Below are 22,110 nucleotides of genomic sequence, written 5' to 3'. Positions count from 1 at the left end.
ACAACAGTATAGAAATGTATAATATCCATTATTATGAGAGTATCAAAATCATGCTTAATAAAAACCTTTAATTGCCCTTTCATTCTAACAATCAATTATATATATCTATATAGATATATATATATATTTATATATGAAACTTATATTTGCAGAGATACAAAAACATATACAAGCAAAAACTGCAAAGAGTATCCAGGAGCAAATGCAGATCAGTTGAGCCGCTACATTCGGTATGTATGTGTGTTTGTTTGTGTGCATGTGACTGAAAGAAAGGGTCACACCTTCCTCATGTATTACATAATTAGAAAGATCAAACTGTCAAACTGACCAGCAGATCTGTGAATAGAGCAAACTGATTTAAAAATGTTTGGCTTTGGGAATGTTTTATATATATGGTTGTATATTTGTATATAAAGTGCACATTAAAGATGTACAAAGACGCCGCTATACACAAAACTATTTGTTCTCCAGAAGCTATAAAAAAAAGTCATGCTCTCTAAAGTGGTGATGGCATTTAAAAAGACGAGGGTGTTGTAGAAAATAATTTGCTATCTTACAACCTTTGATTGGAATCATAATGGTCTATTGCAATATTCAACACTTTGGAATTAAATGTCATTTTCTTTCAAAATATCCTATTTAAGATATCCTGTAAGGTATACTGGAATAAAACTCATCTGCTCCTGAAAAACAAAAATTATTGAGCAAATTTCCCTGCTTTGCACTTTGTATTTTCCCCATATAAAATCGTAATACAATGAAAAAAGGCTACCACGTTGTCACATCACAAACCAAACAATAGTTTATAGATACATAAACTGTGATATAAAACATTGGTAAAACACAATTCATTGCTCCTACCCCTAAACCAACCGAGTGGTGTCGTTTCCTCACTAACACAATAATGCCCCTGTGCAGCAACTTTCACATTTCTGAATGAAAACATAAAAAAGACTTCACTCTGACAATGAATGAGACCCACAGTCCCCGTTTTTTTCAACCCAAATACCAAAAGCACACAAGACAGAGGCTGAGCTGCTTTTATTAAGTGCATGTATTCTGCTGTGTGTGCTGTTAAACATTTGCATGTATGTACAAGGGAATGCGAGCATTAGCTACCTCTAGCTACCTTCATGATGTAAGCTGGTAGAGGCAGATGAGGTGTGTGGTGTTTTTTTTTTGTGGTCGGTCCATGAAGGAGGAGTTAGCATTAGCGTTATGTCACAGGTAGCTGCGCTGATGAAAGAAAGCTGAAGTATGACACAATGCACAGTAGATGTGATATGATACATTCTGGAGAGTTTCACATTATATTGGCCTAGCTAGCAAGTGACACGTGTGTGTGTGTGTGTGTGTGTGTGTGTGTGTGTGTGTGTGTGTTTGTGTGTGTGTGTGTGTGTGTGTGTGTGTAGGTCCACAATTCTTACTTGAATGCATGCAGAAAAAATGCAAAAAGAAGCTTGAGCATGCTGTGTGGCTTCAACAGCGGGTGTCAATGCAGTTTGGTTCTGTGGCCACAAGAGGACGCTGTTCTCAGGCCAGCTGAGATGTTGCAGCCTCTTCTTAAAAAAAGGGTCTGGACTTTCCGTAGTTGATCAGAGGTCTGGTACAACACCTACAATTCTATTACAATGTCAAAGAGAGCTGATGATAAATCTGATGGATAACACCAGCTCATTATTCAGGCTAATGAGGTGAAAACTTGCACCCTGAGGAACATTTCCCCACTCCCTGTTGGAGTCCAATGTTTAAGCCCAGCTCTTTAAAAACAAAAAACCTCAAGTCAAAGTGGTACAGTCCGACGTAGAAAACCAGCGCCGAGTTCCTTTCAAGTTGCCCCCGGCACTGTTTCACACCAGGAGGTGGCGTTTCTTGTGCAAAGCCAGGTGGTCAGAGCGGGAGAAGCTGCGTTCACAGTCGGGACACTGGAACGGTTTGACTCCTGTGTGCTTGCGGAAGTGTCTCGTAAGCTCGTCTGAACGGGCGAACTTCCACGTGCAGCCTTCCCACATGCACTTGTAGGGTTTCTCACCTGCGCACAGAGAGGAAAAATTAAGAGGATGATTATTAATAAGGTGTATAAAAGAGGATTAAGATGTTAACACAGTTGAGTAAAAATAAAGCTTGTGTGTGAAGCCTCTCACCAGTGTGTGTCCTGCGGTGTGCTTTGAGGTGAGAGCTCTTGGTGTACACTTTGTTGCAGCCGGTGAAGTCGCAGCGGTGAATTCGTCGCTTTTTCAGTGAATCAGGAGAGTCAGCAGGGAGAGGATGCTTTGTGCCCGAATGAACTATTACTGATGGGTTGTTGCCCCTAAGACACAGAGAGAGAGAGAGAGAAAAAAAAGATGCTCGAGTTAACTGCTATTCACCACTTCACCTGTCTTTGTCTGATTTGACCAGGAGAGAGCGCTGTAGCAGCTGCCTCCTTCATGATGTTGAAATCTAAATGCAAGTTTAATTTGGCGGCAGCTTCTCTCCAATGCAATAACAACTTCTACCAGTCAGGAAGTTGAAAAACGCCGCTCGCCTTTTCCAGTCCACCACGCCTTACTTTTGTCCTGTCACCTCGCATTTTTGTGGTTGTCATTTAACAATTCATTCACTGGAATTTCATTTAATGTGAAAGTTGATGCACAGCTGAAAGTCAGAAAAGCAAGCTGAAAAAACTGGGAAATAGTAGAGACAACTTTGCAATATTTCCGGTCACACACCCAACTTCAATGAGCCCAAGCAGATGTGTGAGTGTGTGTGTGCGTGGGTGTGTGTGGGTGTGTGTAGGTGTGTGTGGGTGTGTGTGTGTGTATGTGTGTGGGTGTGTGGTCAATAAAGCAAATCTGTACAAAAGTATAACATAAATTCACCAATCAATAACCGAATATGATACAAAAGAATAGGAGAGAAGGAATAGAGGAGTGTTTTACAGTCAAAAAAGGAAACAAGAAAGAGTTGTCTTTCTGCACTTAAAGAGCCATCATTAAAGTGTGTGTGTGTGTGTGTGTGTATGTGTGTGTGTGTGTGTGTGTCACACACGCAAGCAGTGCGTAAGTGGCAGTTGAGAGCAGGTGTCGAGTGTTGAAATATGAATCCCTCACAGATCAGTTCTGTGTAAAAGGAATGTGCAGAAAATCCCCTGCTAAAGAACACAGACACACACACAAGCACACACACACACACACACACACACACGCAAGCACACATGCAGGCACACACACACACACATATAGAAACACACACAACAGCCAACCCATCATTATTATACACACTGAGAAAACTTGACCTCTTTACCGTATACATACAGCATATTTACATTGTTCATATGCAAGTGTGTTTTCAGAGGTGATGACAGATAAAGACACGCCCACTTTCTTAAGGGTCTAATTATTTCACAGTTGGCACGGTGATAGGCAACCACCTTTACAACTACAGTACAACACAAGCAAGAACTAACTGGCATTGGCACAACTGGCACATTCCCTGACTCTTACGTCTACGTCTGACCTGCTTTCAATTCTTTTAGGAAAAGCCGTTACTTTGCAAAAGATGAAGGAGGTGAGGAGGAGGAGGAAGCGGGAAGGAGAGGAGTAACAGGAAGGGAGGAGCAGAGCGGAGGGGAGGGCAACCAGGAATGGGAGATGCCGGACAATGAGCGCTAAAAAACACAGGAAGCGTCGAGCGAAGGAAGGAGGAGAAAGAAAGGAGAGATGTGAAGAGGAATGGAGGAGGTGACAGGAATGAGATGGCTGATATGAACTCTGCAACGAGACGTGCAAACAAGACGGGAAATAAGAGAATAAAAGGCGCCACAGAGGAATGAGCGAATCTGACACACCCCACCATACAGTAGAGTCAGTGTGTCCGCGTTGTTGTTGTTGTTTTTGTGTTACTGGTACTGTTTTATCTCTGTAAATTAGAAACTCATCTCTGAGCTTATTTTAACGTGAACTTCTGCTAACCCACATTCCCACTGCAGGAAACAAAAGAGGAAACAGAGAGACTGGGACTTTGCACATTTTCCCGGGGAACTATTCACAAGAATTACTGTAGCATGAAAAGTTAAACTTTGCCCAAGTTTTAGACACAATTCACACAGATCCCCAGCAACAATGACAGTAAACCTGAGTGCAAGATAAGTTCTATCATGTTTTGGACTGGACTAATGTGTGAGGTTCAGATGACTTCATTTAAACTACTTTTTTGGGGACACTCATCAAGAGTCTTTTCTTTCTGGTCAAGAATCTGTCCAACTTGTGCAGTGTATAATGTTTTGCTGCCTTAATACATTGTGTTCAGCACTCTTTATTGGTTAGCGTTCCTTCATGAATTAGATTCAATTAATTTTACAAGTGCTTACCATTTTTTTCCTTGCCCGTTAGCCTTGTCCGCCCCACAGTTTGAGAACCATTGCACTATGGTAACAAATCAAGGACTGCTTTGATATCAGGACCTAAATCCTGGTATCGAAAAATCTAATATGATACCCAGCCCTCGTCTTGGGACTGCACCTGCCTTAAAAAAACCCTCTGACCACCACTTCCATATAAAGTTAAAGGGGAAGCGCTGCAGCAGACACTAAAACTTGTGACACTTTTGGTGCTTCTTTCAAAATCTGTATGAGTCTATTGGTTTGTTACTCACTCATATTCGTGTGGTATCCTGATGACGGATGATTTCATCTCATGGCTGCTGAGGGGGTCATGAGTGAACTCAGGGCAAGGCTCTGTTTTGATTGGCTTGTGCAAATCATGGGTGTCGCCTCGCAGCTCCATGGGCTTCGTGGAATGAACTGGGTAGATGTAAAACAATCAGCAGATATGAGCTGGTCAGTATGGTCAAGATTTACTCACATTAATATTCTGTTAATAACTTAATAATCTTCCAGGCAACAGGTCAGAATTTTAAGGTTTTTGTTTTAAATTTGGATTTATCAACAATATCTTTAAACTAGTCATGCTAGCGGTGTGGCTTTAAGGATGGCAATGTTGGTCAGACCACTGCTTTAATCCAGAATGAAATATATATATAACTACTATATAATTTTTCCTTTTATTTAATTAAAAAGAAATTCTCAAATTGTATCTGTCTCTATGACAGATTGCGGGGATGGTGATATCTGAAAATCTTTAAATGACCTTCTGCTGACCGCAGAAAAAAGAACCAAAAAAACATGGCTTCCCTAAGAAACGAGAATCAGCCTAAAATGTTATTCTAAGAATAGAGGAACGAGAGGCACTTCTTCATTTTCAGTAAAAGGTATGTGTACATTGAAGAAGAAAGTCTGACATATGTTGGGTAAATTTTAATGTTTTTTTTGTTATTTTGTCAGATTTTTGTAAGATTTTTTGTAACTTAATGATTGTTGTTTGTTTCATGTATAATAATTTACCAACATATATATTGTCTCATGTTAAAGCTCAAATCAAATGAACCTAAAATGAATTAATAGAAGTAGAAATTGAACTGAGTAAAACAATAAATGAGGTCTCACCTGTTTTGTGCTCTCTGCTTCGATGATGGTCGTCGTCACAGGCAACAGGTGGGCTCACCATTATTGGCTGGTGCAGGTGGAGAGGCGAGGAGTAGAGGACGGACAAAGGAACCATGACTGGAGACACCATGACCCCTGACCCCTGGATGACCCCGGAGCCCGAGCTGATGAGAGGAGCCACCATGGTTGGGTACGGAAGTGAGGGATTGGGCGGCGGGACACCGTGGGAGGGCGAGGAGCGCAGCTGGGAGTGTGGAGGGGAGCAGCGGGGGGAGGCGCGGCTCGCCATGCTGTAAGGCGAGGGCGGGGAGCTCCGCGAGGAGGCCGGGGAGGAGGCGGAGGAGCATGGAGGGGAGGAGGAAGAGGAGCTGGAGGAGGAGCGCTTACTGAGTGACAGGTCCACTGGCTCCAGCTGGGTGTGTGTGGGGTTGCTGGGGGAGTGGGACTGGGTGAAGGTGTGCATGTGCGTGTGATAGAGGGGGGCGGGATGGGGGAAGATCACTCTGTATGGCTCCGGGGTTTTCACTAACGAAGAGTAGAATGACTGTGAGCGAGAGAGAAAGAGAGGATACAGGAGAAGGAAGCAGCAAAGGAGGACAAAAGAGCAGGGAGTTAAAAATTTCCGTTCTCCATTCAATAACAGGGAAAACATGTTTCTGCCACACAAACACCTTCAGCCAGCCAAAAAAATTTTTAAACCCATTTCTGTTTGGGAGCAGATAACTGTTATGTCTTACAGTACAGTACATTTGTGTGTGTGTTCATTAGCCTTCTGCCTGGCAGTGTGTGTACCCATTGTATGCAAATATCCACTGTACAGAAGCCTGTTTGTCCAGGAAGAGCTGGAATGTGGGAACCACTCTGTCTAGACACGTAGCAGGAGTATGTGTAGGTGTGTGAAGAGGTGCATGTGTGTGTAGAGGTCAGAGATACTGTATGGCATCAAAAACATGTCTGGGCATGATAGGAGCACTCAACACACACACACAAGCACCCAAAGCTACATTTACACAAACACACACGTGCCTTACCGTCTCCATGTCTGTCTTCAGAGGGTAATCATACATCAGCATGGCTGCACAGGCCAAGCTCCTACAAAATAAAACACATACACACACAGGGACGTCAATACACACAGTTAATACACAATAACACATTTACAGGCTAAACTCACACTTTAATCTCTTCATTTACTTTCCTCTTCAGTATGGTTCAATGCAGAGACCAGTAATGGTCCGTAACCAGTTCTGGAAGAAATACTCTGATCCTTTACTTAAGTAACGATACCAGTACAACATTGAAGAAATACTCTATTGTAAGGGTCACAAGCTAAATCCAGGGGGTTGTGAGATGATTTATGATGTCAGAGCAAAGAAAATACATATTTTTGCTTGATAAATTTGGATTCAGTTTTAAGACTTTTCCCTAACGTTTACCGTTTTTGTGAAATATTGGAGTTTGACCTCTGTGGCCTTCAAAAAAGGCTCAAGTTTAAATGAAGTCGTCTGACTAGGGGCCTCAACTGGACACTGCTCTTTTTGTGAGGGGTCAAAGGCCAAAAAGGTTGTGGGCCACTGGTTTAATCTTTATAAAGGTGTTGTATTTCATAATTTTATCATATTAAAAAAAAAGTACAATATTTCCCTCTGTCGTCCAGTGTGATATAAATATCAAGTACAGCATAAAATGGAAATACTCAAATAAAGTACAAATACCTCAAAATTATACGAAAGTACAGGAGCCTACTTTAGTAAATGTCTTCCGTTACGTTCCACCAGTGTCCATAACTCTGGTCACTTGCCGTGCTTTTTCTAAAAATATCATCAGTAACTTATATAAAGGAGTTTATTTCCACGGCAGACGAAAACAAAATAAACCGCAAAACTTCTGAACAACTCATGTACGTACACACACACTCCTTGAGAAGGGATGAAAAGTAAATCACCTAAAGTAGAGGGAAAAGGCTCAACAAGGGTCTGTAGTTAAGTGACTGGAAAGTGTCTGAGGTGTGTGTGTGTGTGTGTGTGTGTCTGAGCACACTCGACCTCACTTCCAGTAAATCATGTCACACAATAGCCATAAAAAAAAAATTTCTGTCAGATTTTTCACATCTTCTCCTCCTATGTACTTTCACAATCTCCACCAGAGGACCTTCTCTTTCACACTGCCAATCTGTCTGTCATGCTAACAAACAAATGTTGTCTGTCAAACTCCACTTAACGGCGGGTGTGTCGTGAAAATGGCTGACACTTTCAAACAATGCTAGAGACAAATTTACGACATGACATTTTACGAGAACACAGCCAGTTCCAGGTGTGATGGGGCTAGAAACTATTCAGTGTCAAAGACTAGACAGTGAAACCTCTCTCACACCCACAGACACACACACACACACACACACACACACACACACACACACACACAGACAAACGCACACACCAGCTATTGAGGGCTGTCAAGTGTTTGGATCAAAAGTGTGTGAGGTTTCAAAGGTTCCAGTTCCAGTTACCTTAGCTTTGAATAACCAGGTGCAGCTGAGATGACTCTGTTTTTGCCTAAATGATTGTGTTTAAGGGAGTCTGTGTGTGTGTGTGTGTGTGTGTGTGTGTGTGTGTGTGTGTGTGTGGGATCACTGGAGCATTACAGCAACATGAAGTGTCAAAGAATGTACCCTTAGGGAGTCTGTGTGTGTGTGTGTGTGTGTGTGTGTGTGTGCGTGTGTGTGTGTGTGTTTACCCATTTGTTAATAATTAAAGGCTAACTTGTCTCCAGACTGTGGACTTTAATCAGGTCACACACACACACATATACACACACACACACACACACACACACACACACACACACACACACACACACACACACACACACACACACACACACACGTGCACACATACACACACCTTCCAGATGGGGAGCAGACCAATGGGAGAGCAGGATGCCTGCTTGCTGGGTCAGGAAGGGTGTGAACATGACGACTAAAGCCTCACCCTTCGCCTGGCTCCAAAGAAACAAAGAGACTGCAGGCAGGTGGGGAGTGTGTTTGTGTATGTGTGCGTGTGTGTGTCTTTGAGGGTGTGTTTTTTAATCCAGGTTAGCATTGTGATGTAGTTCAACTGGAGGTCAAGCAGTTGTTCTATTATGGTTGTGATCCACACACAGAGGTGACAATATGAGTGGGTATGAAGCACAAACAGATCGTGAAACAGGAGAAGGACAAAAGAAGAAACTTCTCAGCTTCTCTATTTATAAGTGAACAGTGAACAGTAAGTTGGGGTTTTTTCCCTACAGTAACAAGAAATTCAGAGTAATCAGTGGTATAGTGAAAGTCCCTCTTGTCTCCATCCTCTGATTCTATTAAAAATTTCCCCTCAGCTTTTGAAACAGTAATGCAGGGAGGCACAGTACTTGTAATAAAAGGGTGGGACTTCTGCAAGAGATGCATTTCTGACTCACAACTAATCATATTTTCATATTTGCAATCATGGAGACAAAGTGTCATTGAGGCAAAACAGGCCCACACAACATTCAACATTATTATTGATTCATCATGTCATATGAATGTCAGAAATCAGTAAAACATGTCCTGAGTGCAAGGTAATGTCTTCAGAAACTTGTTTTGTCAAACCCACAGTTCAAAATAAAAATTTTAAGTCCCACTTTGTATACACAAAGTATGTGTGTGTACATATATTGTACATATACACATACATATATACATACAGTATATATAATATATACGTACACATACATAATGGTTTATAACACATTATAATGTAATATCTATAACTCTTCCTGTGAACATCCATAAGTGAAGGCTGGTGTATAAACAGATAATGAATGATTATTATTGATCATTATTAATGTTATTTTATCAAATGTGTACATATAAATGCTATGTGTAAATAGGGAAACTCAATATAAAGATAATAAAAAGACTTCACAAAGCAAACATTTGACCTTTTTTTCCGTAAATGATGAACCAATCACCAGAGTTGATGGTGATTCATTTTCTGTCAGTTCACTAATGGTGTTACGGACAAATTATTTAACACTATCAACTTGTGCCACCTTTCAGCAAAAAAAGTAGTTTTAGCCTGTAAATGTAGACAAGCTGATGAACGGCATCTACAGGCGAGGAAAGTAATGGCCTCTGAATTGTTGAAACTGCTGCCACTTGTTGGCAATACCTTTCTTTGCCTGTAGGCAGCCACATGAACCACTGCTAATATTAATTTCCTTAGGTAGTGCCGGTTGCCATAGGCGTAGAACTGATCTGGAGATGACCAAACATTTCCCCTTTTGGAAAATCTGTAGGCTGGTGAACAAAGACATGTGACTTTGGGACTTTGTAAGTGACTTACAGGCGGGATTAATGAGGTGCTGTCCATCTACAGCAACAGCAACAAAAACTCCCCTGAAACACAGATATATATTTGCTGACTCAGACATGAGTGACTCAGGGCAAACTCTAAACTCTGAATGGAAATTATTTTTGTCACAGAAGGGCTGGGCTCAGCTGGAGGAAGGTTTAGAGTAACCTGTGTATACCTGTCTTCAGGAGCATTATGCAAATATACAATAGGTTCACATGCTGAAGAAAATGAAATAATTAACTTTAAGGCCTTCGATTATGTGAGTTCATCTCAGAACTGTAACAAACAGCTAAGCACTCGTAGGAACATGCCATTCCTCTCAGAGTTCACCTGTCACACACGTCTCCCCTCACTGGCCTGCTACCTATAGTTTAGCAGGATAAATGAGCTTGTCACTGGTTTGCATTCACACAGGGCAATTTAGGCTATGGTGACAGAGATCTGGGTCACAGAGCAGCAGCAGCAGCAGCAGCAGCAAATTATCAATGTTGATTTTTATTTTTTTAATCAATGTGGAGGTGTTTGCCAGGTGGTTGGGGTTTAGCACACAGGGAAATGAACAGAAGAGAGTTATCAGGCAAACATGTGACAACAGGATGGTGAGCGGGTGAGACCATCTTTGTGAAAAAGTCCAAATTTCCCTCGGGGTGGATCATAAAAGAATAAATACAATGAGTTGCAGAAAATTGAGACAATTGCAGGAAATAAGATTTAATTTTGCCGCACAGCATCTTCTCCAGTACAACTCCAAAAACCATAAGGCCTCGAGAGATACAAGACAATCTGCAGCTGGAGCTTGTTGGTTTGTGTCTGAATCTGTGTTGCATTCATCGCTGAAATAAGTATTAATCGATTAGTTGCTCAACAGAAAATTAATCAAATAATTGATTTTTCAAGCAGAACTATCAAACATAACCTAATTTAAGCTTCTCAATTTTCTGCTTATGTGATGGTAAATTGATGGTGAATTGATGGTGAATTGATGGTAAATTGATGGTAAATTAGTGAATTGATCTTCAGTTTTGAAATGTTAAAAATAATTGTTAGTTGCAGCCCTAGTGGCTCTGATCCTCTGACTGAATGAATATTGTATCAGGTCAAACTGACCTCCTGGAGGACAACAACCACTTTCTGTTAAACAGAGATCAGACAGCTGTTGCACCTCTGCTTCATCGGAGCATTAGCAGAAGTTGAGTGCATGCTGTGCAGTGAAGGAACCAGTGTGCACTGCACCTATTTGGTAAATAAGTCGCCCTACCTGGGTTGTTGAGGAGTATTTTCTCCCTGTGCACTACATGTGGGCGTGTGTTTGTGCATGTCAAGTGTGGTCTGCAAATATTGTCCTTCTAGGTCAGTAGAGCTACTGTGTACTCAACCCCAACCCACTCAGCAAACACTTCCTCCATCCACTCCACCCCCCCCCCCCCCCCCCCCCCCCCCCCCGGACTCCAGATCTTCTTCTACACCTCGTCTTCTTCACTCGCTCCTCAACAATCATTCATGTCTCTACTACTGTATTTATCTGAACCACACGCACCACACCGCACTCTTTTTCTCTCCCTCTCTATGAATGATATAAAACAACATGACTGAAGGGGAAAATATTGTGGCTTGGAGCCCCTGGCTACCGACTCAACCACACACACACACACACACACACACACACGTACTTATACACACTCACAGCCGCACACCAAGTTTCTGCTAGCTCAACAGAATACACACACTAAATCACTAAAGGACTAAATTATTACAGACACGCACACATGCTTAAACATACACAGACACAAACGGAGATGCACACACACACACACACACACACACACTCTAATGGCAACAGGCTGGAGAAGATGAGATCACCAGAGAGACCAGAAACCTCCAGACAACAGCTTTGTCCAAGAACACGCCACAATAGACACACATGCAGACACACACACACACACTTAACACTTACAGCCTTGAGTTCCCTGCTCTCGACTCTTTTACTTTTCTTTCTCTATCACCTTTTTTACCTCATCAGTGTCACTTTCTGTCGGTCCTCTGCTCTCTTACACCATGACTGTCATGTTGATCACAAATCACCTGACTCACACAGCCACACTACACACAACACAGCTTACAGAGAAGAACGTCATGTACATTATGTACACGTCTTACCTATTTACACCCCTCAGGGAATGATGTGGCTAGTCTTAATTAAAATCAATCCTTACTTAATTTAAGATCCCATTACATGACTCATAAAGGTGACGAGCTAATATTCCAGCATCTAACTTTTCCTTTTCCTGAGCTCACTTCCAGTGTAGTTTCTAATTGCTTCACGCTCCTTCTGTTGCCCTCAACCCATTTGAATTTACTCCTTCTTTCAAGCTCTCATCCCCAAGAGTACCTCCATACTCGCTCATTTCACCCCCTTACCTCACTTCCTACTCCTGACTCCCCTAATAATGCCTCACATGCTCTGACTTTGACTCCTCTCACTTTAAGGCCCCTGCTGAAGCCCCCTATCCTCTTATTTTGGCTTCCTATTCCCTCATCTGAGCTGCCTAGCCCACGCCTCCCATCCTTTTTACACCCCCCAACACACACACACATACATATACAGGCACGTAGTCCCTCTCTGCTCCTCTCCAGCAGACTGTGGGGCTGCAGGCCTGCAGACCTCGGGGGGAAGCCAGAGGGGGCCATCAGAAGGGGGAGAGGAAACAGGATCCATCATCACACACACATCCACACACATGGATACACACATTTTAAGACACACTGGAGTTGACATAAGGCTCAAACACTGACAAAGAAACACACACACACGTACATGCACCTCAAGCCGAACTTGTCAAAGAGAGCAGAGTTTTGAAGCTTTCCAGACAACTGAGGACGGAGGGAATGAGAGAGAGGCAGCCAGAGAGAAAGAGAGAGAGAAGCGGAAGCCCTCAGAGTTTAGTCTGACTGTTATTATTTCCACACTGCGTGATGGGTCGGGGGGTGTAAAGAAGAGAAGGAGGAGGAGGAGAGTGAAGCCAAATGGGGGGTGCTGCTGCAGGGGGCCTGCGGTTTCCTGTCTGACCCCCCCCCCACCCCACCAGCACCAGCTCCCCCCAACACACTGCACCTCCCTACCCGAAGAATGAGAAGACGGAGGGGTGGGGGGTGGAAGCAGAGAAAGGGCAAAGAAAACAGCCGCTCTGACCAAACTATGTCAAAATGGAAGTGGAAAGAACAGGACAGAGACAGAAGCGGGGAAGAAAACGAAGTGGGTTTCAACCAAAATATGACAAAACTTCAATGGACCTCAAACATGGGGGGGAGGGGGAGGGGGGGTAGAGCTACACAGTCACAGTGGCCCAATCCAGTGGTTTGAGAGCGGTAACAGACACACTGCACAAGGGTGTGTGTGTGTGTGTGTGTGTGTGTATGTGCTTTTACATGACTGTGTGAGTGCGTGCATGTGCTGGCACGCATGTGAAGTTGTGTAACGAGTTTCAGCTTTTTAAGTTTATGGCCGCCTGTGGACCACAGTGTCCTTATTTCCTCAACTTCTAATGGAGAATCACCAACGCTTCAGCATCCAGGAGTTTAATGTTTAGCCCTAATGTTCTCTAGGACATGCCCTTTGAGCAGTCTGTGTGTGTGTGTGTGTGTGTGTGTGTGTGTGTGTGTGTGTGTGTGTGTGTGTGAGAGAGTGTGTGAGAGTGTGTGTGTGTGTGTGTGTGTACACTCTTGCGCATTTTGTTCCACCAGATAACATCAGCATGTTGATTCAGGAAAAGAGGTGTAGGGGTGGGTGGGTTATTTGGGGCGTGTGTGTGTCTCCTGTCCTAATGAGAGACGAATAAATAAGAAATAAATAATAAAAAACAGGGGGTCAGCACATCTTTTTCTTATTTTTTTTTTAAACTTTTATAGAGAGAAGAGCATAAAGTAAGACAGAGAGGCAGAGAGAGGGAAAGAGAGAGAGAAAGAGAGAGAGATCGCCCTCATTCCACCCATCCACCCCCCACATCCACATCCCTCTCTCCTCCCTTCTTTCTCCCTCTTTCTCTCTCACTCCAGGCTCTAAACAGGATAAGGGCTTCATATGCCAAGTGGAATGTGTGACGCAAGCCTCAGCCTTGAAACAAAGCACAGGAAACAGGGAGAGACAGAGACAGAGAGAAACACACACACACACACACACAGACACACACACACACACACACATACAGAGAAAGAGATGTGTATTGTAAAGGATGTAGTGAAATGAGGACAGGCAGAGAATCAGGTGTGACTGAGTGTTTGAATCTTTCCCTCTCTCTCACACACACACACACACACACACACACACACACACACACACACACACACACACACACACACACACCTGTCAAATATACTCCTCTCAGTGTATCACACTGCACTCAGCTCTGACACTATGAAGCAACACTGAGGGTTGTCTCTCACTCTCTCACCACCGCTTGATTCCGCAGCTGATTCAGACTTTACTGACGGCAAGGATCAAAACCCAATCCACAGCTGTTAATTAACTGGCTGACGAGTCCAATGACTGAAAACCAGCAACAATTTTGATAATCAATGAATCCTTTCAGCTGTTTATTCTAGCAAAAATGACAAACACACCCTTGTTCCAGTTTCTAAAGTAACATTTATATAATTATAATTTTTAATCAGTTATATCTATATCATTTTTAAATTGAATACCTTTACATTTTGGACATAAGACATGAAATGAGACACCTTGGGCCCTCACAACATGTAATAGGCATTTCAAACTATTTTCTGACATTTCATAGACCAAACATTGAACAATGTACCAATATATTATTCAAGCCCTAACCTTTCATATATCATAATTACCTACTTTCTTCTATCTTTTAATAAATATTTACCTCTAAACCAAATTGAAATGTCAAGAGGTCACAGTGTTAAATGTCAAAAACAGAAGCTACAGCTCTACAGGCTGATCACTATAACAGAGCCTCTTTCTCTCCCTCGTAAACCCGTTTGTGACCACTTTTTTTATTTCAGCTAATAAACAATAATATGTTATAGCCTATATAAAGTTAAAAAATAGCACTGTCTCATTGTTACATCAGTTATCAGCCAGTGTTAATATCATTAATTATCAATACATTTAGGAAAGGCGCAGATTTTCTTCATTTTCACACCTAGAAATAAGCGAAAAAAGTCCCGGACACAGCAAACACACAAAAATATGAGGTTTGTCATAAAAACAACTTTGACAACACAAGCAGCTTGATCTCATTTAACTAGACCCACAAGTCAGAATTTATGGACCTCTTCTCTGTCCCACAATAAAGTTTGCACAACACACAAACACAACATGTCTACTCACAACAACACATCAAACTTTTAAAAGAGCAGGCAGCACTTCCAGACTTTACCGCACTACATCCGAGAGGAAATAAGAACAGTGTGCCGGCGGGGTCAGCTTATGAAACAGCCCGGTCACTCTGTCAAGTCCCCGCAGGAGCATTAGAGGCAGATCTCAGTGTCGGACTTACTTCTCAGATGGAGGATACAGTCTGTTCCTGGGGGAGAGACGGTAGTTTCACAGCTGCCTTGCTGAACGGCAAAAGCTCCCTCTCGGTGAGAAACTCAATCAGGCAGCTCCGGTGAAAAAGTGACGCAGGCGACGATCAGCCCTCCGCCGTGTCACTGACATCAGGCTCCGCGAAAACAAGACGCTCCGGTGATCGATGGCTCCACCAAACTTCCCTGAGTTACGAAACTCTCTCTCCCACTCTGTCTCTCTCTCTCTCTCTCTCTCTCTCTCTCTGTGTGTGTGTGTGTGTTCGTTGTGTGTGTCTGTGTGTGTCTCTCCGTTTTTGTCGTTTAGAAACTGCTTCTGTCACATGACCCACTGTCTGTTCTCCACGGGGTCGGGCCGCTGGGCGGGACCGGGGCGGGGTGGTCCAGTGTGTGTGTGTGTGTGTGTGTGTGTGTGTGTGTGTGTGTGTGTGTGTGTGTGTGTGTGTGTGTGTGTGTGTATGTTGCAATTTTCATTTCAAGTTTGGAGGAGACAAAAAGCGGGAACTTTTCAAGCCATTACAGTTATTATCCTTAACAACAGCAGCAGTGTGGAACTAATACAACTGTATGGTCCAGCCTATTGTGTGTTTAATAGGTAGTCTGCCTTTTTCTGATAAGGTACAATTTATTATGAGAGATTATGAGCTATTCTGGCTCTATTATTGGTTTATACATAATTCACTAATGGTTTATAGATCAGATATCGACTATCATCAATAAAGAATTATGGGTAGCCAGATTGTGCCAGATCCTCCTCCACCATGACACTTGTCCTTTTAGGTGGCTCTTAAATTCATTGGTGAGAACCCACCTATGGAGTGTTTGACCACTTATCTTCTGGAAACGGGCTGCAGCACATCTGGACCAATATCCACTTATAAATTTATGGGTTTCCAACGATGTAATAAACCATCAGCAAAATTTAGCCAGCCTCCTATTAATGTTAATAAATAATTGATAAAGGATTCTACAATAATCCATCAAGTCTGCAGCTGCAGCTTATCAATAGCTCATAACTGATCTGTAAAGCATTAATAAATTATTTATTAACAATTAATAAAGCAACTAATTACACACACACGCACGCACGCACACACACACACACACACACACACACACAGCAGCAGAGCTGCAAATACCACAGCTCTAAGATGAGTCTTCATGTGCTCATTTGATGGATCCATTTTTTGGTATCACTCCTATTGCACATAAGTAGTACATATGCATTATCAGCAAATTACAGTAAAAGTATTCATTTACAGGCATTACTGATGCATCACTGTGTATGGAAGGTGTAAGCAATGTTTTAATTTTGGGTGGAAAGTAGAGCTAATTTTTTACTTTATTATCAGTTCATGAACTTTGACCTCAATATTAAAACACATCATCATCGAGTTAACACCTCTTTGACAACAAAAAATGAACATTGTAGTCATCTTAAAAGTGGACTTTATGGCAGACAGTCACACTGGCTTGCATCAGACTGCGCATGTGTTCCTACTTATAACTAGTAATTTTACATTTAGTGGAGTAAAAAGTACAACATTTAGCTCTTGAAATGCAGTACAGAAGAATGAAGTAGCGTATGGTTCAAGTGCTAAAGCTTAAGTAAATGTACTGACTTACATTCTGCCACTGAATTCTGATTTACACAGTAGTCATGGTCATGTGTAATAAAAAATTATTGATTTTCAGCAAGTGGTATGCACAAGTGTACTAAGATTTTGAGAAATTTGAGGTTGCCTGACATTGACATTGAGGTGTGATGGCATAAATAATAGAAGAGTTTGACTGAAAGCACAATATCTGCAATTTGTGGGGTTCCTATGTTAATTACTCATTTGACAACTTATACCCGATCAGACTGACTCAGGCGAAACAAACGTTTAACACATTCGTAACGGATAACACCCCCCTCTCTCTCTCTTGCTTTCTCTCTGTGTGTAGGGCGAACAAGGAACGAGCTCTTCCCATACAGAAATGCATTACTGTTACAGGGGGAGGGAGACATAATTACAATGCAAACAGTGAAACAGATTGTGTAATTTAATGCACAGCATTTTTCACTCATAGCCACAGAAAATACTTGTTTCTGATTTGCTGGCAGGTGTTTATTGAAGGCATGTTTCAGCACACCTCAATCACAGTTTGTGTTGACAGGTTAAATACTGACCTGAATATTTATATTAAACTACAGGCAACCACAGCACAGCTTCACAACACATTTCCAGGTAAAGATCCACTGAGCAAGATTTTTGGTATTAACACTGAATTAAATAACTCCATATGAAGTGAAATAGTTTATACTACTGCTAAACCCACAGAGTCATCACTCAGCTCTACAGCTCATCCACATTGTAGCTCATTGTTTTGTGTGTGCGTAGACTGAAAGTCAGGCATCAAGCAAGTCAGCCCTGATCGTATCGCTGTCAGGAACCTCAACATTACCGGCAGTCAGGCATAAAATATGTTCTGATAAGAATGTTTAAAACACAAAGTCACCAGAGGCATGGGCAGTCTTGCTAACGAATCTTGAGGTGGTAGAAAAGCAAGGTAACGCACTGCTGGGTGCTGCTGAGGAGCTGGCTGTTGAAGCAAGAAAGTGACGATATGACAGCTGTTATTTCATGGATGGCTTCAATATTACTATAGGTATAAACCTTTCAAGTCTGAACACACATCTCCTAAAGCTTAGCCAGCTCTGTTTGCATGAGAACTGGAGCATGAGATGAGGTGATGTATTACAGTGCAGGATGGGAGCATAATGGAGAGCCGGTCAGGTCGGGTGAGTCGCTGTAACTGTGTTTCTGTGTCAGAAATGACTCAGGGAGAACTGCAGACACTGCAGAGACAAGTCAGAAAACTTTACATTATATAAGTGTGTCATTTTGCTAAATTCACAAAGTATGTACTATACTGTACTGTTTTCTAACTTTTCAAAACTACATCTTTGGGATTGGTTAGAACAATTTTTAATCTCTGTCTTGAGATTTGGACAGAATTAAAATGTACGTGGGTCTCCCTGCAGACACGCAGCTGGCCACCGACGTCATTAGACGTTGATGTTTGGTTGAATGTAGTTTATGACATCGGATGACCAAAACAATCATGACAACGTCTGATGTTAATTTGATGTAGAATACTGAAAAAAGCTGACGTTGATTTTTTTTTTTTTTTGTGTGTGTTAAGTAGCCAAAATCTAACGCTTCCAAACATCTCATGCCAACGGCATCTTGATATAAAAAATGCCGACTCTCCTGTCATGATCAAAACCTGACGCCTCCTAAACGTTACAATGTCCATTAGCCAATGTTTGGTTTTGAGGTCTACCCAATTTTCACTTCCAAACAAAATGTAATGTGTCCGAAGTTAGAGTCTTTAGAGTCCTTTCTGATGTTACATTGACGTGCGGGGCCTGCTGGGCCTGGCACACATTTTTCAAAAATAACATTGGGGATAGCTCCTCTGAGTTTTTTTTCTATCACAATGATCAAAACATCTGACCTACTCAAAGCTTAGACTTACATAGGTAGATGAAAGCAGGAAGACAAAATCCTGTCTACGTGTTATGTATCTGACTTTTGTTTTAAATGGCAATTTGATGTTTTGCTTTCATCAGACATCATATTTGCAGTACACACACACACACACACACACACACACACACACACACACACACACACACACACACACACACACACACACACACACACACACACACAGACCTTTCCCTAAGGCATCCTGCAGACATTGCTCTTTATACAAATTAACTCTGAAAGTTTGGGGCTGAAGCCAGAAAATTTCACACTAACATCACAGCCAGCGAGTTAGCGCTCACTGGCTAAATCTTTAAATGAGGAGTTTTAACTTTCCAGCACATTGAGCTCAGCAGGCCTATAGGTCAGAGACACAGGCATGGTTTCTTCACACATACAGTCTTCATGGTAGATTCGATGGCATTCAGTATTTAGGGTAACGTGCTTTAAGTCGTGTTTTTTTTTTAAGTTGCTGCTTTTATCAGAACAGTTTACAGGAGGTGTGAAAGGTCATTAACACTCACACATCAGCAGTTAACTCAGGCAGGGCCGAAGCTCTGAAGAAAAATGAGAGTCCAAACCTCGTCAGCACAGTCCACCATCTCTCTCTCTCTTCTTTTCTGTCATATCTGTACAAATAAAGGGATAAGGACTTTTTAAATGTATTGGGTGAAAACCATGGAATCAGCCATACTCATTACATGTGAGTGTTTATGTAAACTCTCATGGACTTTCGTCCCACCCCTAGAGGCTTGCAATCCCTCCCACAAATTCCCAGAAAAATATACGGAGATCATGACTTCAGTGTCCTCAGTGGAAGCGGCGGCCCTGAGCCCAGGTCATATACTGTGGTGTTTAGTGCAAAAAATGGGTTTAAGGCCAGGAGATAAATAATTTAAATCCTAGAAAACTTCTCTGTTGCAGAATAGTTTCGGTCTCTGAGTCATTTATATTAACAGCATCTAATAATAGGCAGAGCAAAGGTCAGACACACATGTTCTGATAACATCCTGTGAAAGTGATAATGGGGAGATTTAGAAAATAAAATTAATCAGGAGAGACACAAGTATTTTGTCCTCAACTGATGTCCTATTCCCCGATCTGACCTGGTGCACTGGTCTCACATCAGTATTTCAGTATCAGTATCAGTTATTTTTATGAAACTAAGTCAAATCAGAAGCACAAACTCCTAACATGGGTGTGACTAACACATTTTGGAGTCAGAAAATGACCAAATAAGTAGACTATACCCTTTCTTTCAGATGTTAGCACCTCCTTCATTTCTTTTGTGCATTGCATTGTAGGAGAATAGTGTCCAACGACTGCAGCATGCATGCTGTCAGGCTGGAATGTATCTCATTTTGTCATTTTTCTAATGTGAACACATTACATCAGTATGTAGAACGGATTCAGCTTTGTGTCTGATATAAATAAGGAGTCAACAGGCTGTGAGTGCTGAGCTCTTACTGTGCTGAGTTTCAGAGTTTACCTAGTGCATCAGGTAGTTTGTGTGTGTGCATGTGTGCATGTGAGTGCGTGAATGTAACTGAAGACACTTCATTGTGCAAACTTAATGACTAATATATTATCCACAAGAATGTGGGGAATCAAAAGACTCTCTCGCTCTTTGTCCCTGTAGGGCGTGTGTGTGTTCACCTTGACGGATGTCATGTATGTATTTGTATTAATGTGATATCATGTTGTCTTCTGTTGAAAAAGTAAATTGTTTTACTGTGGAACCCGAACACAGAAATATGGTCTCTGTTCCAGGTGATGTGACACATCACTGCTCAGCAATGACAAGCATTTTTAAACATGCTCAGGTTGTTTGATGTTGTTATTATGGTGTTGAGCATAGAAAACACTGTCACATTAGCATAATCATTATCATGGTCACTTGTTTTTGTGTAATAACGACTCCAGAATGACTCCAGAAGACTCAGATTAATAGAGTGCTGCAAGAATGACTCCTAAAACCCAGAAATAGGTTTTAAGCATTATAGCACTTCCAGGTGCCTTGTCCCAAAGTCAGTGGGTTTTTGGTAAAGGGCCTGAAACAAGGTCTCTGTTTAAGCTCCAGACATTTAATTCTGAGACATAAAATAGGTCAGTAAATACACCACTCACAATTTCTTTTAAAGCTTTTACATGTCTTAAAAAAAGGCAGTTACTAACAAGTGGCTAAATGAGACTGCAGAGGTCGCCAGGGACGTTAAACATCATACCGAACATGAAAACTGATCTACTCATCAGTCCACCTTCACAGCCTGGTTGTGTTTATACTCGCGCTCTTGAAAACAAGCTTACTAAGAGTTAAGCACACTAAATCGTATTACAAGTTGGACGCTTAGTGGTTGTGATATTTACGTCATGTCGTGCCACCATGGTGTAGTTCAACATTAGCTTTTTACTTCTGGCGATTTAGGCTTCAAAAATCCTAAAAGTGGTGTTCATTTGTGAAGATTGTGCTGAACAAAACGTGTAAATATCAGAGAACTGTTGTTAGTCTCAGAGCTTATTTTCTGCAATCACGCCTCAACAAAGATTTTTACATTGGCTTTTTGTCATCCCTGCAGCAGACAGTTGATAATGCTGATGAGCACAATGATCTGTTATGACACCTGACAAGTGAAATGTTTGAATTATTAGATGGGGCCAGTCTTTTCATTTCCAGGTCTCAAAGGGAGTACAGGTAGAATGTGTCGTATATGCAACTTTTTTGGTCATTGAAGTCTCTTCATAAAAATACTAGATCTAAAATACTTCACTTCTCTATTCACCTGTTAGTCAACTGACATAAAATAAAATACAACAATTTTCATAATTGATTAATCATCAAGTCAAACAATTAAGTAAAGATGAAACAATTTGCCTCTTTTCGGTCTTGCATATACTGTAATTGTCCCCTTAAAAATGATGAAAAAGTAAGCTGGTCTATTTCTGTTGAGTTAACAGAAGGAATAGTTGCAATGTCAAAATGTGGTCACTGGTGTAGCTTCCGTACTTTGAGCTAATGCTAATGTCAGCATGCTAATATGCTTACAGTGACAAAACACAGGAGACCGCTGTTCATTTCCTGTGTGAAACCGATAGTCAATATTGTTTCTTTCATCCATGAACTTTCCACACCTGTAACCATGTGTTTATTATTGCAGCCGACAAA

The 22,110-nt window shown here is 41.7% G+C and overlaps 1 protein-coding gene across 1 annotated transcript; it reads right to left on the bottom strand.

The window, feature by feature from the left end:
• Window positions 1-1,026: 1,026 nt before the first annotated feature.
• On the bottom strand, window positions 1,027-15,647 carry klf3 (Kruppel like factor 3). Its single transcript, XM_022758590.1, has 6 exons — window positions 15,384-15,647; window positions 6,517-6,577; window positions 5,486-6,029; window positions 4,636-4,783; window positions 2,145-2,311; window positions 1,027-2,032 (listed from the first exon to the last, which is right to left on the bottom strand). The coding sequence occupies exons 2-6, from the start codon at window positions 6,556-6,558 to the stop codon at window positions 1,851-1,853; spliced, it is 1,083 nt and encodes a 360-aa protein (XP_022614311.1). The 5' UTR covers window positions 6,559-6,577; window positions 15,384-15,647; the 3' UTR covers window positions 1,027-1,850.
• Window positions 15,648-22,110: the final 6,463 nt, after the last annotated feature.

The sequence above is a fragment of the Seriola dumerili genome, unplaced genomic scaffold (assembly GCF_002260705.1).
Source record: "Seriola dumerili isolate Sdu_G_001 unplaced genomic scaffold, Sdu_1.0 BDQW01000301.1, whole genome shotgun sequence".
NCBI classification, from domain to species: domain Eukaryota; kingdom Metazoa; phylum Chordata; class Actinopteri; order Carangiformes; family Carangidae; genus Seriola; species Seriola dumerili.
This window is presented reverse-complemented; position numbering and strand designations above follow the sequence as displayed.

What these genes read in the sequence shown, in the direction of transcription:
- klf3 (XM_022758590.1), bottom strand. Translation starts at nt 6,558, where the DNA reads ATGCTGATGTATGATTACCCTCTGAAGACAGACATGGAGACG. An exon ending in AGGATACCACACGAATATGA is followed by an intron (nt 2,312 to 4,635) that starts GTGAGTAACAAA and finishes TCTGTGTCTTAG; the next exon opens with GGGCAACAACCCATCAGTAA. An exon ending in ACACCGCAGGACACACACTG is followed by an intron (nt 2,033 to 2,144) that starts GTGAGAGGCTTC and finishes CTCTGTGCGCAG; the next exon opens with GTGAGAAACCCTACAAGTGC.